Source organism: Scomber scombrus, chromosome 2 (assembly GCF_963691925.1).
Source record: "Scomber scombrus chromosome 2, fScoSco1.1, whole genome shotgun sequence".
NCBI classification, from domain to species: domain Eukaryota; kingdom Metazoa; phylum Chordata; class Actinopteri; order Scombriformes; family Scombridae; genus Scomber; species Scomber scombrus.
Window position 1 is genome coordinate 27,084,494 of NC_084971.1, and position 27,858 is coordinate 27,112,351.

At 40.5% G+C, this 27,858-nt stretch overlaps 1 protein-coding gene across 1 annotated transcript in view; it reads left to right on the forward strand.

Moving 5' to 3' along the window:
* The window catches only part of LOC133994967 (protein sidekick-1-like), a 240,242-nt gene that overhangs the window by 97,282 nt on the left and 115,102 nt on the right, over positions 1-27,858 (forward strand). Inside the window, exons 2-4 of the mRNA XM_062434212.1 lie at positions 2,594-2,750; positions 5,624-5,730; positions 6,799-6,946. Coding sequence (XP_062290196.1) covers positions 2,594-2,750; positions 5,624-5,730; positions 6,799-6,946 — 412 coding nt within the window. The remainder of the gene's footprint in view (positions 1-2,593; positions 2,751-5,623; positions 5,731-6,798; positions 6,947-27,858) is intronic.

The window sequence follows — 27,858 nt, forward strand, 5'->3', positions numbered from 1 at the left end:
GGGATTAAGGGGCCGTGATCAGCTGTACAAGGTAGGAAGTATGACAAAAAGTGGTAGATAAGTGGAATGGATGGAGCAGGTGCAAAACGTCCACATCTTTCTATTTGTACAGGATGTGTGTGCCCCAGCCTTTCTAATTGAGGGTCATATTTGGTAAGCTGTTAAAGCTGCATCACTGCTGCTTTCTCTCTCTCTCTCTCTCTCTCTCTCCTCTCTCTGTCTCCTCTCTCTCTCTCTCATCTCTCTCTCTCTCTCTCTCTCTCTCTCTCTGTCTCTCTCTCTCTCTCTCTCTCTCTCTCTCTCTCTCTCTCTCTCTCTCTCTCCTCTCTCTCTCTCTCTCTCTCACACACACACGCCCCCCTTGCACGAAGGCAGCCAGCGGTGAGTTATTAGCGCTGGTCAGCAGTATGACATTGGAGTCTGCATTGCTAGCCATCGTCTGTAGAAACGGAATATTCCAAATAAATCCTCACACTCACACACACACACACACACACACAAACACACGCACACAGGCACACAAATACACATCCAGGCACACACACTGCCTCGTGTATAAATCTATCTTAGATGGAACACTTCCCTCTTGTGCACGGAGCAGGCAGCTATCAATCTAAACGAGGGAGAGGGGGTTTGAGGAGTAAAGAAGAGAAAGAAAAAGGGAGGGAAAAAAAGAAAGGTGGTCCTGAAACATCCACAGGGAACGGGGGGGGGAAAAAAGGAAGGAAGCAATGAGACAATGGAGAGGAAGTGAGAGAGCTGCGGGAAAGACAGCCGAGAGTTGACAGGAGAAGGAGGAGAGAAAGAGAGAATGTAAAACTCTGCCTTAGAGTTATGGACCTGTCCATACATACTGTAGCAAGCAGATAAGCCAGCCCCCTCTCTCAGCCTCTGTGCATGTGTGTGTGTGTGTGTGTGTGTAAGTGGTTGATGGGTTGAATAAATCTCATTGTCAACCCGCTCCACCCTACCTTTACCCCAACCGTACACCCCTCACCCAGATGCTGATTTTTGTCTTCTGGTCCTGCAGCTAGTTGTTGTGCACAGGCTCTTCAGCTTTTGATGCCTCTTTGCTGCGTAATGGTGAGCCGGATCTTAACACCTGATCCATGAGTTAAAGACTGGATGGCGTTTGTGTTTAGACAGCGAGTGCAGCTTAGCCATTCAGCCAGCGCACCTCGGAGCTCCTCGTACTGGATATTTGGTGAATAAATCTGATTCTGAGTCTGATTGCAAGGCAGGGCGGTTGATTTCAACAGACCTGCAGTAATGCTGCTGTAATGTTTCTGTGGGTCACTAAACAATACATTATTGAACTGTCTCTGTGCTTGGATACTTGCCAGTCTGGCTCTACAATATATGCAAGTAACACATGTAAGTACACAACAACATCCTAATATAGAAACAGATTAGACAGAGGTGAAAAACCATTACTCCCACTTTTTTTTGTCAGTGCCAGCGGTCAGAGGCTCTGACAGTATTATTAACTCCAACAGACATGTCTTTGATTCATGTCAAATACATAACTGTGATGGAAAAAGAGTGGGATGATGGAAAAATATGACAGCAGGACATAGAGCAACTGTGTTTCCTGCTCCGACGGCTCAGCAGCTGGTCTTGGATTTTATAACTGAACTAATACTCAAACTAACATTTTTTATTTCTCTGACTGTGTTAAAATCCGATGTTTTCACACCACAGATGATGAACAGGTAAAACATGAGGCTTGTGTTTTTTCAGGTTAGCGTGGGGTGGCTGCTCAGCAGGCGCACTTGACTGTACTGTAATTGTGCTAACTGGGTGGTGACATAAATTATATTTCTCAAAGGAAGCTGAAATAAAAGTAATAATGTTTTGTATGTGTGGGCATCACCTTGTAATCTCCTTTCAAAAATAGAAAAAAACACCTTTATATGATATTATACTTTTCAGAAAAGGTTGAGACTTCTAACTAGTTTTTTAAAAGTGGGAATCTGAAAATGTGTCTCCAGGTTTTATGACCAGAGTGTGCAGAAGGAGTAGTAGAGGGATGCTTTGATAAACCCCACTAATGGTCTGGAGAATCTCTCTCCAGAGAGTAAGTCCTGATAAATCCTGCAGATATGTCTCTCAGATTTTTGGTGCACTCTCACACTCACATCCCGTCTTGGGTACTCTCAAGTTAATGGAGGTATACGTCAGAGAGTGAGAAAAGTGAAAATGTCACAGTTTTGGCCGCAGGAGCAGAAAATAAGTAAAAATAGATAAATAAATAAAGTGGCGGATGCAGTAACGTTCCCTTTGTATTGTTGTTTTGACGCCGGATGTCATTTTTAACTCTGAATTGTTTTTCATGTCTGCTTTGGCATTTCCTAAATGGCACCTGCTAAAAATATGATGGAATTTGTACATTTCAGAGTCTATATAGAATAAAATTAAGATGCATTGGCAGCCAATGTTTTTTCCTCACACTCTTTTTGCAAAGGACAAAACATAAATGGAATGTTTTTTGTGGATAAATGCAGCTGACATTTACTATATTGTTCAAGCTTGGCAAACTGAAACTTTTTTCAAATAACAAAAGTAACATATTGTGTTTCTTTCTGTCTATCAGAGGTGGGTCCCTACCTGCGAGGGGGTGAACTGGGGCAGCAGGTGGTGTTGGAGGGAAACAGACTGGTTCTGACCTGCTTGGCTGGAGGCAGCTGGCCTCTGCAGTACCGCTGGACACTGAACAACAGCAACATCACAGACTGGACGCCACAGTACAGGTCAGTTAGCACCGACTGGCTCCTTATATGTCTGACTGTTTGTCGTGTAGCTCTCTGTTGTCTCTAAGTGTATTTCTGTCTATCCTTCCTTCCCCTTTTTCCTTTCTCCTATCCTTTCCATCCCTTCTTTGTGTTAAGCCATGCCTGTAGCATGGAAAGCAGCCGTAGAGTAAAAGCTGTGCCTGTTAGTGATGGAGTATGTTTAGAGAAGGTCAGAACATTTAGACAGTGGAGCCAAAGTGAGATTAATAATTACATTAGCACCATAAATATGTATATGGTCTGGGGGAAAGAAGAGAGGAACCAATCAATATGTCTGAGCTTTTCTCTCTCTGTGCCGCTCTTCTTCTCTTCTTCCTCTGTTCCTCTGTGTGTGTGTTGGGTTGGTAAGAGCGAAGCAATCCCTCTCGGCAAAACTGCAGCTGTGAAACAAAATTGTTTTTCACATCATTCAGAAACACTGGGAAACTTGGGAATGCGTACACACACTGAGGGAGGGAGAGGTTGAGCCAGCATTTTGTAGGCAGGCGTTGTTCGAGCCAGGAGGTGTTGTGTAGCACTGGACTGCTCTCAGCGTTCTGGCTAGTTTAGTTGGTTTAGGCCATGACTATGCTAAATTGGCAGCGGGCTGTGGAGTCTGAGAGTGTGTGTGTGTGTGCATGCGAGACCATCTGCAATTGTACGCCTGATTATAAGAACATCGACATTAGTTCTGACACTGTTTGAATCAGAGAAATCCATGTTAAGGAATTCATTTTATTTATAGCAAATTATTACATAGTTAGATTTAGATGTAAGGGAACTTTCTCCTGGGAGATCTAATCCACCTTAATGAACGTATAGCCGACATAAATATTAAATCTTAGTTAAGTCAACAATACCGAGCAGTGGCAGCAAACAACACTGAGATGAATATACCAGCAGTGATATAAGTGTCAGGTAATTATGGCCAGGCTTTACACCTGCATAAATATGATTGGACGTGACTAGTTAGCTGATAACCACACAGCTGGCTGACGAGCCAGTGGTTGTGAAGCATGAATGAAACAGCTGATGCCATGTTGCAAGCATACTTCAGTGCTTACACACTTAGTGTAATATGGGCAGTAGCCACATTATATAGCATATTCATTAAACTCAATGTGATCCTGTCCAATACATCATTGTTTGATTCATTTCACAAATGTTGTCCCTTTCCACATTTTGTCTCTTATGTAATCTGATTAATGTCTGTTTACCTCTCAGGCTGTTTAGTCCACTGGGCAGCGGGAACTTAAGAAATTCAGATAAGCAGCACCGTAACAACATGAGTAAAACGATCCATTAATGAAAACTTTCCATTTTCATTTTTTACACATAGTGACTTGGAATGAAATCAACACTAAAATGCTCACAAACAATAAAAAAAAAACATAATTAACGTTTACTTTGTTTTCAGGAACACTGTTGTCAAGGTTACTGTGTAGTCTTCAAAACTGTATAATGTTTTTTGGCTGATAAATTATGTTATTTTTAACAAAGACTGCTTTCGCTAGCCATCCCCGCTGTTGATTAAATGCTGCCTAATTGTGTTAGTAAAAATTCAGCGACCTGCTCTGCCGACTTCAACACAAATAAAACACATTTGTGAAAGGAAACACAATACATTACTTTCTCATGGGATATATTTACAGTTCCCTCTCTCTGTGCCATAGAAATCAGCGTGTTTAATATAAAAGGACTTGCTCTCACAGCCACACATCACAAACTTCTTTACCCCATCCAGTGTTCAGATTGAAGCTACAGGGACATTTTGGTCAATTGGTAGCCGTTTCACTGGAGAAGCTGATTGAACTCGCTCTCGTCCTGAATCATTCGGGGAGTTTTGCTCTGCATGCATAGCTGAGACTGTGTGGGAGAAATTGACTGAGATATTATATTGATCGGGACCTGTCAACGTTGAACTTTTGCGTTTTAGTGAGATATATAAAGAGGAATTTGTTGTTAGGACTTTAAAAAGATACAGTGACAGACCCACCGCACGATCCTATTAAACACAGAATGGCACACAGACAGACAGACAGACAGAGAGAGACGCAGCGTTAGTAAGTGTCCAATATCAAAATCTGTTTCAGGATGTTTAATGTGTCATTCCTGATTCAAATGGAATTGCATGTGTATCTTTTAAGTGTGTGTGTGCGTGCGTGCGTGTGTGTGCGTGTGTGTGGGTTTGTGTATGTTGGCATCATACACTGACAGCCTGGGAGTTAAATACTTGGCTGTCCTGGTATTCATAATGAGCCCCAAAGCGATGTCCAGTTTTACTCTGTCTATCCGGTTTGTGTGTAATGTGGGAGTGTGTGTGTATAAGTGTATTTTTGTGCGTTTGTGTGTGCGTGTGTGTGTGTGTGTGTGTATGCATTTGTGTGTTTGTCCAACATGGCACCAACCTAGATCCCATGCCAAGCTTCCCATTAGAGAAGCACAGTCCATTAAAACCCCATTAACAACCTCTCTCAGAAAAACAAAAAAAACAAAAAACCAACAAGCATGCAGTCAAAAACATTGGCACGCACACATGGACACACACACACATGCACACATGCACACATGCACACACGCATACATGCACATACTGTACACGTGCACCGCTCCGCCTTCCCTTCTGTTATTGGGGATCTTTTGACAACCTTAGGCCCAATCCATTCTCAGATCAAGGTCATGAAAGGGAATTACACAAGAGGGCATACATATGGATAAACAGACCTCCGCATACTTCCCCCTCCGTCTGCTGGTGTCCAAACACCGCTCACATCGCCTGCTTTCTGCCTGTTTACACTGTATTTACAGCTCAGAGATAAACCACCGTCTTTTATGTTTCCGTCCATATTTAGGTTGTCCATCCCGTCACTGCAGAGGACTGACGCCGGCCTGTATCAGTGTACGGTGAGGAACAGGATGGGTGCAGTCATACACAGGAAAACAGAGGTGCAGGTGGCTTGTGAGTACACACACGCGCACACACTGGCATAAAGTGCACATACAACATGATAATAACACTGTTTTAGATGACTGAGGATGTTGTTTATGAGGAAACTTGAATCAGAGACAGCTTCACCCACACAAACAAGATGCTTTTCTCTTAAATCCCAAATGGCACTGTCACACCAGCATTTATAATCAATTTATTCCAAATGGACTGCCGCAATCAGTGGATTAGTTTGTAAATCTGTGTGATTTTTTATGGCGTTGGTTTACTGTGAATCAGAGAGTCCAAAACGAAGGAAGCGGTCATAGCTTATTAGCTGTGTTGCACCACACAGTTCTGAACGCTTTTTAAGACACATTTATGACTCGGTTCTACTTAACCCAAGATAAGATAAGATAAGATGTATCTTTATTGGTCCCCCTTGGGAGAAATTCAAATTGATAAACCTGTGAAATACATCGAATGGTAACAGTAAGGTTTCAGTTTCTCTGTCCACAAGCACGCCCCCTCTCAAAGAGACTCTGGGAAATTAGAAAGGACATTTTTCACTATTTTGGACATTTTACAGCTGAATCTGCCAATTTATCAATAATGAAAATAATCTTTAATTTCAGCCCTAATGGAAGTTGAAAATGAGGTGTCACTGAGTTTATTTCCATTTAAGGTAGAAATTGCAGTCCACTAAAGCCAGGTATCATGTGACTCACATCCAAACTGGTCGAGAGGAGTCTCTTGTCTAACTGACACTTAACGAGCTTAATAGGTCAACAAGGTTTTGTCGCCCTTTAATAACTCTTTAAAAGAATTTAATAATGTACCTCAATTTGGATCAAATGTAACAAAATGAGGAGAGGAGAGTAAACCCATAACACAAAAAGAAGTGTGGAAAGCTTTTTTTGACAGACTAGCGTTAGCATGTTTCCAACAGTTAGCTTTCCATTTAAAGTAGTAGTAGGCTGTTAGCGCTCCTTTTTCCAGCAGTCATGTATTCTAATTGCTTATGTTAATATTCAGCCTGGATAAACGTAATTTGTTTCATCGATGTCAATGCTCACACTGTTCATCCCTCTCTTACTCCAGTTTTGGGGAACTTCTCCACTGAGGAGCAGAGAAAGACGGTGACTCAGGGCCGAGCAGCCGTCATCAGCCCTCCTCCCCTGTCTTCTTTCCCAAGACCCCTCGTCACATGGTACAAAGATGGAAACAAGATTATCCCCAACAGCCGAATGTAGGTGTCTTTTTTTTTTTTTACTCCTGTCTGTCTGTGTCTTCCATTGTCTAACACTAACTCACATTTATATGGTGACTTACACACACTCTCACATACACACTCACACACACACACACACACACACACACACACACACACACACACACACACACACACACACACACACACACACACACACACACACACACTGGTAACAAGTGTGTGCAACAAATATTGCATGAGATAAAATGTTAATTTTACAGTTCTTATCCCTCAGTGGTTTATTAATTAGTGTGCTGTAGAAGCACAATAGTTCTTTTAATCCTTGCACACCAATTGTAATGAATAATAAGCCATTTAGATAACTGACCCTTTTCATTAGACACACGTTCAATAGACTTAGGACATTATCAAGAAAAGATGTAATGGATTTTTCTCTGAATCAAATCTCTCTCTCACTTTCGTATCTACAAGGTTATTAAGTAATTCTAGGTGAAGGAGAGATGCTTTTTTTTCTCTATTAATTGTATTGCAGAGATATGAGGGTCCCTGGATGTGTTGTTTAAGCTGTATTTCACAGTCTTTTGTGTGGTGCCATTGCCCTGCTCCTTTTGAAATGCCTGTAATTTGCATATTATTTCTCAGCTGCTACATCCTGCTATCCTGTCAGTGTTATTACTTTGAAAAAATGTTCATACAGTATAATAATAATATAATTATTTGGACAGAGCAGAGATATGTACATTTATTGTAAATAATGTGCTATAGATTCATGCAGTGCAAATTGTTTTAGACGATGTACCTGTTTGAATCATTACATCAGTAAAAGTAGTTGAGATTCAGACTCTAAGTGATTTTATTAGGCTGCTCTCACAGTCTGAGAAAATGAAGTTCCCATTAAGACTGCTCCCCTGTGTGTTATTGGATGAAATTGTCAGTGGCCTTGCTGTACGCTTTAATAGCCAGACAGCAACTTTTTTCAATCCTTTTATGACAGTCACCACCTTAAAAAGTGCTTTTGAGAAAGCTTTGTAGACTCAGGTTACATTAACATTTTTTTCCTTTTCTTTCTTTTCTTTCTTTTTTCTTTGGGTGTCAGTTCACATCAAGTTTGACTCTGCTTTTTGAAAACGACTCTCCTGTTAATGGGGCTTCCTTTAGCGTGGCTTAATGACAGCCGATTGCAATTATTTTTGCTGCTCAAGTCACTGTGTGCATTGAAAGTGTTTACTGTCAGTGCATCACCACTTCGCCGCATTAGCCTCTCCCTGCTGATATCCAAAAACACAAAACTGGGAGTCCTTTGTTCTTGTTACGGATTTTTTGTGACAACAGTCTATTAACAAATATAAATAAGTAGACACACTGTAGATTAATGTGACAAAAGTAGCTCTCAAAACTAGCAACAAAAAGGGATGGAGTATCGCTCTCATTCCTCCTTAATGCCACTCACCACAAAAGAGCTCCACTACCCCAGCAATTAAAAACAAAAAAACAAACATCTGACGGAAGTCTTTGGGAAAATAAAGATTCTTAAAGCACAAATGTGAATCAAAAAACACTTTCTGTCACATCAGTGCACCCATTAATTGTATAGGCCACTTGTCTTTATCAAGTCAGCATGACAACAGGCAATGAAGAGCAGCCCAGATGGCTTTTTCCCCACAAACCTCGTCCAGATCCTTTTGTAACGTTCTCAAGTGGTGCTACAGCCGACTGACAGAGTACTTCTAATGGGCCAGGAGAACCCGTTTCAACCAATTTGCAACATGCAAACTGCGACTTGAGATAATTTCCTCTCCTGTTCTGCTTTGGAAGTTCAGTCAGTTTGTCACATGAGTAAAGCAACAGAGAAAAAAACATGCAATTGACAGTAAGTGCATACAATAAAGATAATGAACACTGAGTTGCAGCTGGAGGAGATGCAGGGATTGCAGAGTAAGCACTGATGCAACAGTTGCAGCAGTAGGTTAGCAGAGCATTTAAAAAGACTGTCAGCATTTTGGCAGGTGTACTCAGCCGAGCAGTCAGCTGAGAGGTCTGGCCTTCTGGTCACGACTCAGCTGATGCTTTGGCCTGTGCTGAGGCAGTATATGTAGCTAATGTAGCTACATTGGCTCTGTTTCTCTTTGCCCTTTATCTTGATTAAGTCAAGAAAAGATAAACCTTCTGCCTAAAAGATACACAGTCCACGCATTTTATTATTAAGATGATGATTAAATGCAGAATTTCCCTCAGCTATATATTTCAGAAACAGTTCGCCCCAACTGAGTAACAGTCTGCCTCCGCTAAAGTAATAAGAAATTAATATATTTTTATGAAATACAATGTTAGTTACACCCTGGGAATAATGGGGCAGAGGTGCCTATTTCACACAGCTAAGGCCTTACATTTAATGTATGAGGCGTTTTGTTTATACCACTAATTTTATGCAGGGAGAGGGCGACTTGTCGTCTCCAGTAATTTGATATAAATCATTTGTTCACCTCAATTAACTCTATAAAGTGTCCATGACAAACTCTCCCCTCCTCCGATGGAAGAGGGAGAAACAGAAAGAAATTGAGAGAGACTCAGCAGTCGTATTTCACATGATGCTTTCTTTACACTTTCTGACAAACAGCCGGCGCAGTTGAACATCAGACCAGTAAATTAATCAGGAGGGAAATGTCTCTCTGACAAGCAGCTTTCTCACTAAAACCTTTAGCAGTTGATAACTGTCTTTCTGACCCAAGTTACTTTCTGCACGGCAGGTTCAGTTAGAGGTTACCAACAGCTGTGTCTCTTTAATGAGTTATTCATGCAATGGGTCTGAATTCTGCACGTCGTTCAAAATGATCAGACCCTAAAGGGAAACTTGTTTTCCCATCATTTTGTGTCTTGGTGACTAATGTGGACAACAGTTTCTGAAATTCATGTGGATGGCGGACTCCACACCACAACTATAACGACAACGATAGAGGAGAATGATATCATTGGGATCACTTTCAGAGCGATGAACGATAAAATGCTGACAGCCAATCCAAATCCTTCCCGTAACTGATGTATTCATTTATTCTAATGCAGCTTTACTCCTCTCTCACCATTGATTGACATGCTGTAAATTGGAGCAGGATGACACCCAGAGGTGATTTACTTAGATAGGTCTTTATTATTACAAAGATGCTGAAACTTTGTTCTCTATTATAATAAAAAAAATCAAAAAAAAAAGTTAGCTGATCTTTGTAAGCGGATCTGTACTCAGAACATGTGTTACTGCTGCACTTTTACACACTGTGCTTCAACATCTGCTGTGGGTCAGTTTGGTCTGTAAATACTGAAACATCACAGCAACTAGTGTCTGAAATACTTCTGATCAAAACACTGAATCAGAAACCACCTCTGAACTCTTCTGGTTTTCTCTTTATTTCTCCGAAAAACGTACAGCAATAACAGCTCATCAATAATTAGCCTCTGGACACAGTTGGAGCATGCAGTGCATGCTTGACACCGCTGTTTACAGGACATTATCGTTCATAAGTGTGGACGCTCACATTGTTGTCGTAATAGTTATAGCTATCGTTCTCAGTGTGGACGGCCTGTAAGTCTCACTCAAGGAAATCCTAAAATCCCCCGAAAGTTGAGTTGTTCTCTCTAACTCTCACTCACCTTTCCACTGTTATCTTACTGCAACGACTCAACTCACACAAGATTTCAGAGTGAGACTTCTTCTTAAATGAGACTTTGTTAGATGCAATAACAAACAGACGGGTTCAAACAAAAGGTAAAGTTTTATTTCTCTGTCTGAATCCTTTCCATAATGTTGTCAGACACTTATAATGTGAGCCTGTCAGTAGACGTGACAGACTGACGGGGCACAATTGCCTGAAAGCATTTTATTACAGCCTGTTTCATGGCTTCTGGCTGAAGTGCTTTTGCTCAATATTGGACCAATTTCAAAAAATGTTGTCCTTATCACTTAGAAATAAAATGATGGGAAAACAGGGTCCAGATTGAGTCAGTAATTTGTGTTAAATGGAAATATATGTTATCTTAATTTCAATTTAAGCATGTCTTCTGATTTCTGTTGAAAATGGAAAATATGGCCTGCACTTCACTCTTCATTCACACAACTTAAATCAACCAGAAAAAGAGCAAATGAAGGAGTGTCTGAGAGACCTTTCATCCGTGCTGACTGTGGTTGATATGATTTGATGTCTTTTTTTCTCATTATGTGGGTGAGAACACACTTGGGTAAACTAATGTTGGCAGTTTGTTTGGGTTGTGAAGACCTTACTGGTGTGGTACTTGTGGAGCTGAGAGTTGGTCTAAAATGTAAGGTTTTCATACCTGTACCTGTTTCTATGCCAACAAGACAAAAAAAATTATGAAAACTAAAAAACTAAAAGCATACACACCTGTTATAAAACTGGAAGAATTGAATCTCACTACATAAGTTTCAAGTTTTAATATAATCTGGATGGAAACTTTTATCTCTGCATCATGGGATAAAATATTCTGATTTTCTTCCACCCCACACACACACACACACACACACACATACACACACACGCACACGCACACAGCGTGATGAGGACTCACATATAACACTTCCTTTGAACCCTCAAAGAAACGACTAATTTGCACCTTTCTTCACAGTTCCCCTCTTGTCTCTACAAGATATGTGTTCCTCTTCCTCACCTTCCCGCTCTGTTTCTCACTCTTACTTTTCTGCCTCTAAATTATTCTTTATATATTTCTTTGTTCTCTCAGTTTGGCTCTTGTTCTTTCACTTTCTGTTTCTTTTACGCTCATTATCATGCTACAGGATATACTCATAAACCTCTGTTCCCAAATGGCGCAACAGCGCTTTCTGACCCAAACAGCTGACGGCAAGGTAAAGCAGTGACAATATTCTAAAATATAGCGTCCTCTAAACTGATATTAATTTTTTTAGGTGGCTAAAATAAATGTTTCTGCCTTTTTCATTCATTGCAGACAGCCATCTACAGCAGGTCATTCCCTGACTGTGGATAAGTACCCCATACAACCTCACTTAAAAAAAAGAAAAACTATCCCTTTAACTGCTGCAGCAAATGCAAACAAACACACACACACACACACACACACACACACACACACACACACACACACACACACACACACACACACACACACACACACACACACAATCTGTCTCCCCAGACCAATCTCAGTTGCGTCTACCTGGCTTGAACATCTCTGTGTGCGCTCATGCATGTTCGAGCGAGCGAATATTTGCACAGCTCAGTGTGTGTAACGGTGTGTGTGCGTCCGCGTGTGTTTGTGCACGAAGGCTATGCTGGCTGATCCTGCGGTCCGGTGAGACAAGGCCAGATGGTGCCTGGCGGTTGGCTGTCTTCATGGTGACCGAACTGATGATGTCGTTTATGAAGTTTATTGATCCGATATGCATCAATCCCAGAGTCCCCGACCCCATCTCGCTGTCTGTCTTTCTGCCTCTGCCACAGCTCGCAATTTATGTCCATGTGCCTTCCTCCCCTCCCTACCCCAACTCTGCATATCCAACACACACAGTATTGCTCCTTCTCTGTGTCTACCCCTTACATACACACACACACAAACACACACTGCCAGTCTATGAACATACGCAAACTCCCTAGCCCTCAAAATACTGGCCAGCAAAGAACTTACAAGCTGTCACTTCCCACACACTCTGCTCTGATCTAATCAAGTCCTCACTGCCCCCTCCATCTCCATGCTGCTCTGCCATCTCTCTGATTTGCACCCCACCTCCCTCCAACAAAATGTTTTTCTTCCCTTCATTCTCTTATTTTCACTTGGGCTGTGAACTTCAGACACATAAGGTTAATAATAATAATAATAATAATAGTAAAAATACTGAGTTTGTTTTCTTCTCCGCTGCGGAGCACCAGTTTAAACAACTTCGGGACACTGCTGCCACCTCAGCGCCGCTCGTGGTGATATATATTTCAGCTGTGACCTGCAGCCTGGGTCGTGAAGAGTGAACTGCTGCTTTTAATTAGCTCTGAGGCCTGTGGCAGATGGACGTGAAATGATTCTGATAGCCAGCAGCTTCAAGAGGACAGCCAGGATGAGGAGAATTAGAGCTCTCCTTTCTTCTTCCATCGGGAATGCGGGGAGCCCAGACTGATCAAATAAAGGCAGTGATCTATGCAGAAGCATGGCGCGGCGGACAGTGAATATTTCAGTTTCTTGTTGCTGGGGAGTCGAGAGGCGCAGTGAGCAGTAGTGTCACAGGTGGTCAGTGTCAGGACTTGGCCTTGTGGGAAATATTTCTCCTCGTAGACCTGGCCTAAGCAGCCATATGCTGTGGAGGTGTGTGTCTGTATGTCTGCGTATGTGTGGCTCGACGTTCATTCATTTTAATTTGTCAAACACCACTTTAACAGAGGGAGCGATTCATTATTTTCCACTTTCTGCGACTCACGCACACACACACACACATGCACACGCACGCACGCACACACACACACACATACAGCAGAGATCTGAATTGTGAACAGAAGGAACTTTCTTGCTGTCTGAACTTTGTGAGCAGATGTTGTGCGTGTTTATGTCTGCGAGTGTGTACGCATGTGTGTGTTAGGCAGACAGCAAGATCAAGAACAAAAAGAGCATCATTTGGAGGGAGACTGAAAGGATGTGTAGGCTTAAATCCCTCCACATGTTGAAAACACAACTGGCCGTTTTAAAGGTCTTCCATCTACAACGACACGGCTGCTTCTCACGGCAGCCAAAGGGGCAGATCAAAGAGAGAGAGAGAAAGAGAAGTAGAGGAAGACATGAAAAAAAAGTGAGTAGGAGATAAATATGGAATAAAGAGTTTAAGCTCATCTGAATCCATTGTGTCTGGAACTTAATCTCTGGAGCCACCAGAGGCTTAGATGCTGTATGTGACTTTCTTCTCAATGATATGATTTAGTTACTTTTTGGGATTACAAAATCATCCCAGACATGTAAGATTTTGAAACATATGGCTGTACTAAGAGCCATGTGCCCCAGGTTTGCTCTGCTTACTCATATATTGTATGTGTGTCTAATCTTTGTTACATTGTGAATACGGCTTTAAGTCTTATCCTGGTTAATGTTTAAATGGAACATGGAGAAACTTGGTTATTCATATGTGAATCTGTGTTTAATGATATTATAAGTATCCAGGTTTGTGTTCCTCTATCTTTTAACGTCTGAACTTTACTTCAGCATCTAATCATTATTGATTAGATATTAGAGAACGTTTTGTCTTCTGCATTATCGCTATCAGACTTTCACTTTACTTTAAACCGTCACTACATAATTTATCATCATATTTCGCCTTTAACTATGTACCTAAAAACTGGATAGCTTAATCCGAAAACAAATCAAACCTTCTACAAAAATTTACAGCACTTTTAATAATTTCATTTCCCATAAAAATCACAGTAAAAAAAAAGAAGCTTTGATTTGCACTGCGCTGTCATTTGTGATCACGCAGTAGTTACATTATTTTGATGTTACATTAGCTTCACAAACAGCCTCTCTCACAGAGGGCGATGCTCTCCATAAACAGGCTAAAATTGGCAGTCTGACTTTTTGGACCAACATGCCCACGTACGTCTTCATTTGCCGGATAATTTCTGCCTGTGTGTTGAAGTCAAGTGTTAATTAGACAACGTTCTGTTAAATATTATATTTATAGAGAGTTTGGTTTGGTTTTCCTTTTGGGAACTTTGATGCTGTCTCTTTTAAGAAAGATTATAACTTTAGTCTTTTTTTTTTACAGCTCAAACAAGGCTCGTTTTGAGTAATAGTAGTCATTAGGGTTTGTAGGAAATGCCCATACATAGTCAAAAATCTACCTGTGCAAGACGTTGGGTTAAAATTAATTGCCTTTTTTGTCTCTAGTGTCATTAAAGGACGTTGGCTAAAAGTCCTTTAATGACATCTCTAAAGTATACCACTGTGCTGTGATTAGAAAATTGGCATTTAGCATTCACACTAGATTTTCTACATTGATTAATTTTAGTGAAGAAAATAAAAGACAGGATATAAAGCAGCAGGGATTCTTTTTTGACGCCTGCCTGAACTTGATATTTTCCAATTTACCTCTCCTCCCCTTCCCCTCTTGCTCTCCCTCTTCTCTCCCCTCCCTTCTTTCCTTCCCCTTCTGTAATTGAATTGCTCTTTTGGTCCCTTAATGTGGCGGCAAATAACAGAATGAAAATTCTCTACTGTAAACTCTTCCATTTCCTCTTTGATATCTTACCTCTCTCTTCATTTCAGTGGACATGTGTCTGTTTCTTTGTCTTTCTCTCTTGCTTCTTGTTCTCACTCTCACCCTCTCTCACTTTCTCCTTCTTTCCTGTCAGGTAGTATTAGGAGTTGTTGATCCCAGTTCAAAGGGAAAATGGTAATCCTGGTATTCCTCCACTCTCGACCTTCAACTCACCAACGCTTTTTAAAAGGAAACCATGAATAGTTTTCTTATATTTAACATATAAGCAATGCTGTGGAAACTGATTTGGCTTCTTGTTGTTTTAACTTTTTAAAAGGTGAAGCTAATGTTTAAAAAGAATTCTTAATAAGCTGTGATACTAATTAACCACTTGGCTTAATGATCCAAAGCACACAATGTTCCAAAGAACTAATCCCTATATAATAAACACATACTTGAAGATTGAATCTCAGTCAGATCAACAACATAAAACTTGTAGCACATAATAAGGAGGTTTGGGTGGTGAAGGGATTTACAGCAGCAAGCATGAGTGTGTCAGTAAAAGTAAGCTGCCGGTATACTTCTTCAGAAGTGCTTATTGGATGGTGGAATAGCTACAGAAACCCTCTCCCCCAACATCTCTCTGACATTGTATTAGAGGGAGTCTCTATCTGCCCATCTCTGTAACCTTTTGAAACAGACGAGCCAACTTTCACACCCACTTCATGCTGTGATTGGCCGGCTATGTGGAGCTTTTAACTTTTCTCTTAGCTCTATTTTTACTCGTGACACAACTATTTCTGTCACGTCTCATGTGAACAACAGATTACAACACAATGAAAGCGTTACATGAAGAGACATGATATCACATCCGACCCCCAGACACCATGTTTATATGACGCTAGCTTTCCTCTGTACCTTAAAGTGTAGCCGTTCAGAACAATTATAAAAACTTTTAATTTCCAACGAGGCGGGAAGACACTTCTGATGGAGCATAACATGACCTTAATAGTGATGAAATATGATGATGATTGGACATGACTAGTCAGCTGGTAGCTTAATAGCTGATAAATAAGCTAGTTATTACAAAGCATGAATGAAAAAGCTGATGCAAATTAGCTAATTATAGCACATCTTCAATGGTCTGTCTGAACTAGTGCTACGCTTCATTAGTTTTAAATCATAGATGAGTTAGGTAACCTTCGGACAGACAGTAGCACTTTGTGAAAAACACACAGCCCCCTCATTCATTTGGATGAGGCAGATGTGTCAAGGCTGTTGGCACATTAATGGATCAGTGTCTTGGATCTTATTCCATCATCTCACTGATACGTAAAGCAAGTCCCCCCCAATACACCTCATTGCATAATTTTAATTTCAATTTCAGTCTGAACCTCCACGTTGTATATTTTTTTATTTTGTCTTTATTTTTGGCATTTTGTGCGTGTTTCTGTCCATTTTCTTGTCAGTTGCTGACTCTTTTGCTGCTGATCCAGCTGTCATCTTGGAAAAAGCATAAGGGAAAGGCATGTGGCTATTGATGCAGCCTGAGTCATGTGAAATGTGGGTGGATGTTTATAATAACCTCTAATCTGAAAAAAAGAACAACCTGCAAAATGTTGTATTGTTTTCAGTAAAATATTTAAATTGTTAAAAGCGTGTCTGCCTGTGTGTGTATTCTTGCATAGATACTAATGTATTCAGTCTATTAGTCATCTGTCTACATCGGTAATTAACACTGTAAATAATTGGAGAACGGATTTTCTAATATTATAATTATAATTTACCCAACACGTCTTTACCATTTATGCTTATGTCTTATTTAAGTAACCCAACCTCAGAACTGAGTGCTTTACATGAAAAAACACTTTTCAAAAGATTAATGTAACATAAAGTGAAGATTTAAGTTTTAACTTTCTTTTAAAAGTAAAAGCGAGCAGGCTTTACTGATTGACGAAGGCTGCATTCTCAATTTTCTTTCAGGAAAATATTTAACATGGGAGTTAGCTATGTAGCTTTGTCCATTAATGGATTTGTATATAAAGAGAAGGAACTTAGTCAAGTCTAAATGTTACAGGAAGCCAGTGCAGAGCAGCTAAAACTGGACTAATGTGCTCTCTCTTATTGGTTCTGGTTAATAGCTGAGCTGCAGTGTTTTGAATGAGCTGAAGTCTCTTAGTGTTTTTTTTTTTCTTTTATTCCAAGAGGCCAGTAAAAAGTGCATTACAGTAATCAAGTCGGCTTGATATAAAGGCATGAATCAGTTTTTCTGCATCTTTTTGATTTATAAATGTTCGTACTTTAGCTATGCTTCAGAAAATTGGCCAGAGGCGACTTGTTCTACCACTTCGCTATTATGCATGAATTTTGCAGTAAAGAAATCAGATGACTTGTTAAATTTTTAATGTTATCACTGTACTGCATGGGGGGGTGGGGGGTGCATCACATGTGGCAAGGGGAGACAGGGACCAAGGGGTTGCTTTAATTGCATTGCATTTTCTGGTAATATTATTCATTGTCAAGGTGGAGTGGGATAGAATTGCATTATGAAGACAGCACTTTAGGGCCTGCTGTCGGACTATGAATATTCATCGCTTATTCTGCCAAAAGCAATTTGTTGTAGCTTTGTTTAAAACTGTTGATGTGTTTTCCAGGTCTGGGCTACAAGTAGACTTGTATGTATATACCACAAACTAAAAACATGATGTTTTCAATAAATTACACTTTATGTTCTATCTTCACACACTATTAGGTGAATGCTTTAGAGTTGATAGCATCGTTATTTTCACACTGCAGCATGCAGTTAGATATATTTGTTGTTTTGCTGAGATAACAGCATGGTTGTCTGGCGGATATAACACGTTAATATGAGGCTCCTCTCAGCTGCCCTTAACTCGTGTCCCTTGTCACCGTGTTCCAAATTAACCAACGTTCCCAATCACATCGCTCAAACATCTAAGGTGAAAAGAAAACTTCTTTAAAGTAGGAAGTGGAGGAGATATTAACTCTGAGGCTGTACTTAATGACTCTCCCAAACGACACAGGCTTACTCTGCCTCAAACACTCAAGGGAGGGAGACAAGCAGCAGGAGAGGGAGGAGGAGGAGGAGGGCGAAGAACAAAAAGCTCCCTAAGCTGCAGGAGTACGACACAGATGATTGCATCGCAGTTGCAAAATAGTTTACCATTAACTAGCATGATTTTATCTTCCTTTAACATAATTGAATTAAACTCAACTATTAATCCTAATTTGTTTTGCTGTTGCCATAAACCAATACTTCATGTACTGTAACAAGCCCTATTAGATAACATTTCATATTTACTAAGACTTCTGGCCATGGTATTAAAATGCTGTCTGTATCTGGATATCTGGACTAGGATAAACATAGGCTAATGAAAGGTGTAAACACATGCAGCGCACGTCACCATTAGAAATGTGACTGGATTTACAATAGATTACAATTTGATCTCAGCGATATCTCCATTAGATGCGAACCCGTCATGACTCGCTGTGCAGAAGTCCACCCAGCTTCATGGAGGCACTCCGGTTAAGCATTATCACGGTACAGTAGTAACATTTACAGCAGCTGCAGACTCGAGTGCCAAAAAATCCAATGTTCTGCCTCAAATAATAAACAAGTGGCTGCATGATATCAAACCAATCCTCCAAATTAAACAACCAAATGCGTCATTTTACCATGAACACTCCACAACATCCGAGCGTCTTCTAATCCGGTGCTGCTACCGGCAGTAATCGTCAGAACAGCATTATTTGTCCGTGCTTTTCAAAATTGTCACAAATCAACAATTAAAAGTGTTTTATGATGTGATAACACTTTGGTTTAGGTGCAAAAAACACTTGATTAGGGTTTAGAGAGAGATCATGGTTTGGGTTAAAATGATCACTCCGTTAAAGATTAAAATTACTACATCTTCAGAGTCACTTTGTTGTCATGGCTACAGTAATTATCACAGGGTTAAAGTGAGGGAAGAATCAGATAAACGTTTGTTTTCAACTGCCTGGGCTCCTTATTGGATGAGTCTCCTGCTGTGGATAATATATAATAATAATTACTACGCCCACTAGATGATATCTGTCACTCAAATGTAACTAAAGGTCGTATGTGGGCGGCTGACATCATGTTGTATTCTTTCTTTGGAGGACAGGACTCCCTATATGTTGTCAAAATGACCCCGGTGTGCAAAAATGACCTCAATTCAGATACCTGTTAATAAACAAAGCGTGTGATCTCTTTTTAAAACTGGGTGTAAATTGAGGTCTAATTCCTTTAACACGTACAATTTCATTTACTCTTTAACTTTGTGTGTGTGTGTGTGTGTGTGTGTGTGTGTGTGTGTGTGTGTGTGTGTGTGTGTGTGTGTGTGTGTGTGTGTGTGTGTGTGTGTGTGTGTGTGTGTGTGTGTGAGCCTGCGGGATCCGAGTTCAGAGATTCTCTGCTCATCTATTTCTGTCTGCCAGGGAGCAGCTGCTTCTGTCTGAACTGATCACTCAAAGACAGACAGAAAAAAAAGAAAGAGAGAGGGAAAGAGAGAGAGAAGAGTGTGGTTGTGTGCGTGTCCAGTCTGTGTAACTCATACTGATGATGATTAATTCTATGGATGTTTATCTCTGAGAGGTGCAATGTCTTTTGTCTATATCTGATCTGCTACTCTCCCTCTTTCTCCACTTTCTTTCATCCTCTCTTCCTCTTCTTCTCGTGTCTCCCTGTTTGTATGCTATATCATTTCAGAAATCATTATTCCCCCATTAAAGCCTGAACCAACACACTCCCACCTGCCAGCTTATGTGTGCAGGCGCGTGCGTGTGCACGAGTCCTCTGTCTAAAGTCGTTAAATATTCTAAAGACAGAGGCCTCTTTTAATTATCCACTAATCACACTTTTAATTACCTGCCACACACACATCCATCACTGACCAGACTGTACACACACATACACACACAGACCCCATACACACACACCTGCACTCGCACCCACATCTGTCATTGGAGTTCTTAACCTATCAACAAAACAGAGAGAGGGGGGGGGGGTTGAGAAAGTGAGAGACTACACAATGCAGCCAGGAGTGACTGATGAAAGTTTGGGTTTTGACACTCTGTTAGAGGCTGGCAGGTGAAACGGGCCAGAGGAGACCACGACACAAATAATTCAACCAACGAAGGAAATGCAACATAGGTTTTGAAGCACAAACACACTTATCTCCAGAGATTATGTATGTCCATGGCTGTTCGCCTTGCTCCGTGCTGTAGATATATCTTGGAATTTTCCTAGGCCAAACATCCTCAGGATAGCAAGACAAAAAAAAGAGCAGAATGCTGATTGAGTAGTTAATATCAGAGCCACAAGATGACATCCTCGAGATCAGAGAGCCGAATCGATACGCAGAAGGTCACGCGTTTCTTTTCTTTCACAGACAAATAAAAGGCTAGATTTGACCATTTCCTGCACTTGGGAAATTACACTCAATAAGCTTTCTGTGCTCCAACTTCTCCGCTCATGTATTGACATGGGAGTTATATGTTTATGTCCTAGGGGCTTATCTCAAGAAATAAATGCACCATAGTATTTAAGATGGTGACCCGATGGCCTCTGCTTTTAGTTTGAAGGCTATCTATCTATCTGTTCATATGTACATGTCTCTTCTTTTTTCTCTCTTGGATAGGTTGTACTACAGGTTTCCTATTTGTCGTCACACACACATTATTCTAACACACACACAAAACCATTCACAGGCCTTTAATTCTGTGCTCCTGCAGAACCAGCATTCACAATGACATTTACGTCAGCTGTCCGTTTTTTGCACTTGCGCCTCTTGGGCAATTTCGTGGCTCCAAACAAACCTGCCTTTGCCAAAGCAAAGCAGCTGAGGTTGTTTTTAAGCAGAGCAGGTGGCACACTACAATTTCAGTACCTTTTTAGCATGAAATTGGGCTTGCATTTCCGCCTGCTATTGCAAATGCAAACACAAAGAGGAATTTTGCGTAGCTTTAGTTAGCAGGGGTGCACACATGATGTAAATGTTTCATTTAGTACACCTAAATATATATATTTAAATGCACGTTGAAATGAGATGTAGATGCAGGGTTAGATTTTGGTGATTCTAAACAAAACACACACACACACACACACTTATATGCTGGACTACATTGGTTAATATGTATCTAAAGTAATTTCAATTTAAGTGTGTGCACTGAGTTCGCCTGGTTTCAGCAGAATAGACGAACAATCTCTGTCACACTGTACGGCCTTTGTAGAAGAAACAGGTCAATGTGAGTGATGCATTGACTTACACTGTAGCTGCAGGCTTTGTGCACATTTTAATGTCTATGAGAGTGTCTGTGTGTATGGTTCTCTTTCTTACAGAATAATGTAGATTAAAATGTTTTCGCCTGTAGGCAGAATCTTTTTTTTTTTGTGTTGTATTGATTTCCTATCACCGTAGTGACAAGACTATATCAGTTAAAAACCCTTGTTTTACAGGAGATGCTATAACTGCATGGTTACGTGGTTTGGCGTTGATAATAAAGCAGGCACATTGTTCTTGTTTACTCCATACTATTATTATTGACCTTTAAAGCTACAGTGAGCAATTTGTCTACATTAACATTATATTACATTTTCAGTAAGACAGTGTGCACATATCTACACACTGTATATGTCACCCATTGGTTTGCATTGGAGCTGGTTTGAAGGCCAGAGCTACTGCCTATAGTTGGCGCCATCTTTTCCGTTTGTAGCCAAATAAGAAGTGCGGGGTTGACAGTAGTGTGAGTCCTGGAGCTGGGGAGAGCAGCAGGTGAGCAGACTGTCACAGCTGTCAATCAACACACACATGTTAGACATGAAAGCCTTCTAATCTTATTAACGGAGCAATAATTTACAAAATGACACCATTAGCAAATTTATTAGCAAGTAAGCAGGCTTCCCTAACACTGTAAATTTCATAGAAACAATGAAGAATCAGAAGCAACAAGATCACTGAAGTCGAGCTTGTATTGGCTGATTGACATCAGCTGTTTCTGACATGCTTCACAGCCACGTGGCCCGTATCATCCAGTTTAAACAGAGGACAGCATTTTAAAAGTAGGATTCGGTGATATGACAATATACTGTAAGTCCTTAAAAATGTGTAGCTGATTGTAGCTGTACAATCCAGCCATGGTATCTCTTTCATATCTCTGGTTGCATTGCATTGTGGGCAATTTTACACGTTAGTAACCAGACTAATTTATGACAGTATTGAATTGAAATATTTGCATTTGGTGTGTAAAATACCTTAATTATCAGGCATTTAATTCTCTGGATTATGCAAAAACAGTCATTCCTGTCTGGTTACTTTATCTATGAAAGGTTTTATAATTCACTTTACAGATACCATAACAGAAGAGTTTTTAATCAGGGCTTTAAATGTGTTTAATTCTGTTCAGACACTGATGGAGAAACCTTTGTGGCTTTGATTAAACTATCCTATGTGGCAAACCTTGACCATTTAATACCCATGGCTCCATGTTAAAATTAACCAAATGCTTTTGTCTGCAGACAAATTCACAAAGTAAATTCTAATAAAAGAAGGATGAGAATTGCAGGGTCACAGCTATATGAACCAGAATTAGATAATTACGGTTTATTCTCAAGTGTGAATATTACCTCTCGTCTCTTTAGCTGAGCACCTGGGAGAGACAGCGTTTGAGGCTGAGGTGTGTTTCTCCAGCCGCGAGGAAGACAGAGAGAGAGAGAGAGAGAGAGAGAGAGAGAGAAGGAGAAGGCGAGAAAGAGAGTTGAGACGGAAAGACAGTGTCACCGCCAGTTGTGTGGTTAATTGGAAGCAGACATAATTAGTGCTAATTAGGATAATAGCCATTCGTCTAGAGATCCATCCACCTAATGGGACTACAACAGCCACTCAGTTGCAAGCACGAACACACACACACACACACGGGCACACAAAAGGAGGTGTTACCATCCATCCTGCCTCCTTGTTAGAAGAATGTGGTCTCGTACTGTAGGTTTAATGCACTCCTTTTAATGACAGATATTTGTGCCGTTAAAAGCAAATGTTTTATGTGAATAACCGCCTGCATGAAGTACAGGCGTATACACAACTGAAGCAGAGGTAGTAAGGAAGTGAGTCATGGACCTCCTGTAGCTGAACAAACAGTAAGTTGGGAGACTTTTCTCCCTCCTTTGTTTACTCAGCATCCCCTTTTCCTCTCCTCTCTTCCTGTCTGCATCCCACTGTTGGCCCGCTTTGCTTTCCTTTCCTGTACCGTTGCCTTTCCACTTCTCTCTGCCTGTCCCTCAGGCCATGCCCGGGGACATTAAACAAACGTAGTCTGTCCAGCAGCCTTCTCTCCTATTCATTCACTCTCTCTCTCTGTCTCTCTCTCTCTCTCTCTCTCTCTCTCTCTCTCTCTCTCTCTCTCTCTCTCTCTCTCTCTCTCTGTCTCTTGCTCACTCTCTCTCTTTTTTTCATATAGACACACACCAATTACTTTCAGACTGCAAGCCCAAGGCTGTGTGTGTACAAGAATATTTGACCATGTGTGTGTGGGCATGCACTTCTTCTGCCTGTGTGTGTATGTGTGTGTGTGTGTTTTAATCAAGGACTTATTTGCAGTGGCAACTGGCCAATTCAGTGAACAACCACAGAAAAGTCTCCCTTTCTGTGTCCGTTTGACCGTTTAAAGGAACTGTAAAGGTGATTGAGGAAGCAAGCCTGTGATTTAGACACACGTTAATTATAAGTCACGGAGCTGCAGAGTGTGTAGGGCACAAGGTAGGGAAATGTTTTCTGAGTCAGTGAAGGGGCGGTTAAAATTTCTTACAAACACATTAGTGTTCATTACTGTTGTACCCTCTACCATCTTTCTTTTTTTTTCTCATTGGTCTCATGTGCAGCCATAATTGCAGGCTGTATTTCTCTGAGTGAAAATATCACCAGGATTCACGAAGCAGAACTAAGACATAAACGGAAATTACTTTTGAGTTATTAATAAGGTGTGGACATAAACTGAAATCCAGAATTGACAGGTGAAGGGAGCTGAGTTGATATGATGAAGAGTACATGGCCGTTCTTGCTGTTGTGTACATCTGGTTCTTTTTCTTTGGAAACGTTAAAGGTGGAGCACGACTGTGTCATTCTAGCTGTGACAACAAATTGGCAAAAAGACTTTTTTCTGTTTCACATGACGATGCTACAGTGTAGGAAGGTGCATAGAGAAATGGTTTTCCCTGTTTGATGTGGAACTGGTCTTCACAGAGCCCTGATCTGAAGCCCATCCAACACCTTTGGGATGAACATGAAGCCAAGACTTATTGCCCAACATCAATGGCTGACCTCACTAATGCTTTTCTGGCAGCAAAACCCTGCTGCCAGGTTTAAAGTCTTGTGGAAAAAGCTTCTCAGAAGATAAAAGACTTCTATCGTAGCTTATTAATGCACATGGTTTTGGATCGACGTGTTCAACAATCAGTAATGGGAGCACTGTTTGAGTGTCCACATATTCGGCCATGTACTCTGTGCTCTGGCTGTGTGCGTCACGTATGTCTGATCTTGTGGCTCTGGAATTTGCCCAACAGGTCACTTTAATAAATGTCAATTTGTCCCTGTTATCATTTTAATGCAGTCCAAAATGTTTTGTCCTTGATTTAGATTGAGGTAGACACAATTCAGTCCCTCTAAATAGTTGATGTACATTTTTAATGCATCAGCAGCCTGCTTCCATTATTTCTTCTCATTTGGTTCAGCTCCAACAGGCTTATCATAGAGATGTAGAGTTGTTTTGAGGATGTTTTGTTTTTCTGCCTTTTGTTGATGACAAGATAAAAGGCAGCAGACATTTTACGTCTTAAGTATTTGACAGATTCATTTAGACCAAGTTTGAAACGACTGCTTGAGCGCACTTATAAGTTCAAGCACTCTTTTGTTCGTCGCTCTATAACACTATTAAAACAACAGAGGAGCGCACTACAGAGACGGTGATCACTCACTCACTCACTCACACACATATTCTCGCTCTCTTTCACATACAAATACATGAACAGTGTATGTGACTATAGACCCGTTTCTATGAAAGAAATTCCGGGTAAAATTTAGGAGGCGGGAACTTTACAGGAACGTCCTCTCACTCGTTCCTCTCAGCTGTTGTGTCTCCAATGCAGAGTAGGAGCTTGATAGGCAACAGTTTCAATCGTTGTGTAATGGATTTTTTCAGGACCGCACAGAGTATATGATATGAAAACTCATTTTGCCCCCGTAAAAGTTCCGGGAGATTGTCTTTCAGAGGCGGTTCCTGCTACACACGCCGACGGTCACGGCCCCAAAAATTACTCCGAAGTTCCTACAGTGGAAAAGGTCCTTATGTACATGATCGTCACACAATGCTGTACTTTCTTTGCTTTCTGCCCACAACAATATGACATTTTGAATATAAGACGTGTATGTGTGTGTGTGTGTGTGTGTGTGTGTGTGTGTGTGTGTGTGTGTGTGTGTGTGTGTGTGTGTGTGTGTGTGTGTGTATGTGCATAAAGACGTGTGTGAGGTGAAGGACTCAGTGTTTTCTCAGATGTTGTTCCTTATATCTTGTATCGTGTCATTGTTTTATGACTGCTGGATGAAAATCATAAAGATTGTTTTTTATGTTGTTGATGATTGTTGGAGCAAGAGATGTAAGACAAATTCTCACCTAAACAGACAACATAGTTTTTATCTTATCTTCATCCTAATGGGTGTTGCAGCAGGCGTGCCAGTGACAGTCCAATTGTGGGGACTCAGTCACACCACTCTGCTTGTTACAGGCACATAATATTGAGTCTTAGTCGCAGTTGTTAACTCTTTAAACCACATAGCTCTAGGTTTGTCAACATATGGTACATTATTGAAAAGTTTAAGAAGCTAAAAAAGAAAGTTTTTGCTTTTCTTGTTCAGTAACTGATCATACTTGAAGCTATAAACCAGTTTAACTACTGTGGTTAAACAAATGAATCATATAAACTGATTTTGACAGCATAAGAAAACAGTAATGACTCATTTCTTGTTTATTATTAAGCTGTGTATCTAAAGACCTCAGTGTAACAGCTTTCAGTCAGCTGTTTGTCACTCTGGTGGTGGAGCTACCCTTTTCTTTACATAAGAATAACACATTAGTTAAGTTGTAAGACATCACTGCAATACATTACCGCTGTGATAGCTTTTTTTAGACTTGAGATTTATTATTTATTCTTGATTTTTACACAAAACAAACCTCACAGTTCAAGCTGCAAAAATGACATAACACTGTAAAAGTTTTTAAATCTTTAAAATGGCTTGTAGACTTTCTCTCCCCCACATGTTAAGCTATCAGAAACTGAAGCAAATGTTTTTTTAAAGATAATATTTGAGGCAGTGTTTTTTTTTTTTTTTGTATTGAGCAAAAGTATTAAAGAATGTTAAGCAAATATACTGTAAAACAAATCTTCAACCCCAGGCTGTGTTAACAATAGCTTCATTTAAACTATGCATGGAAAATCACTAAAGCAGTAACTGTCGAGCTACTGGCAGCAGAATGTCAAGAGCTACTGGCAGTGGTCCAGTTCTCAGTCTTAACTCAGTTAGACTCTTTAATCCCATTACAAAAAAAAGATCTATCATACTTTCCAAAACTACATTTAACGGTTGCAGGAAAATCAGCAAAGTTAAGTTCTCTTCATCCACTGGGATCATTCATCTTCCTTCCACAGCTTTTACTGTTACATTACAGCGGTGAACGGTGCCACCACAAAAGTGAGTCCAAACGTTTGACTGGTTCTGTATTCTCATCTAAAACTTCCATTGTCTCTTTGTGCCCAATATACCCGCGAGCATCACAACAAGAACAGGCTGTCAGGCATCGCCATCAGCCTCTGTTGGAGAGCGCACTTTGAAATGAGTAAAAAAAAAGCTTCACATCTGTTCACTTTGATTCACCGTGCATTCAAACCAGTTGAAGCAACCGAGCTCAACTATCAGAGAAATGCAGTTCTTGATGGATGACTTACACATTTACCTTCATTGGGTAAATTTTTTTTTTCTCTCTCGAAAAGTCAGATTTTTTTCAGAACAACAAAAGCAAACCAAAAGATATACTTTTACTAATAGGGATATTTTGTTATGGTAATGTGTGTGTATGTGTTTATAATGTCAACCTTAGTTTGCGGCTGTGCAAAAACACGATCCAAAACCCCCCCCAGCTTTCATAGCATTTATTGATGAATATGGTACAGGAGCCTTCCTTCTGCCTCTGCACTCAAAACAATGCACTGTCTGCTGCTGAGTTTTATAGTTACCAATTACTTTGGGGTAGAGGACACCACACCACAACTCAAGCTGACAGGCAATTTTTGAGAGCAGGAATGCTTAAAAATGTGAATATCTCAACACAGTTCCAGTATAAAGTTTTAAATAACAAAAATCTTCAGCTTGGAAAGCATTTTAACATGATTTATACACACACATAGAAACACACACACACACACACACACACACACACACACACACACACACAATGTGGCATTCAGCAGATATGAACCTGTGTGCGACAGAGGACGTATTCATATGTCCAACGAATTACACACCAAAGCAAACATCCAGTTAAAACGGTCGCAGCTAACAGTGAATGCTCCCAACTGTGTTAGAAGGTGTGTGTGTGTGTGTGTGTGTGTATACGTGCACTGTATGTGTGG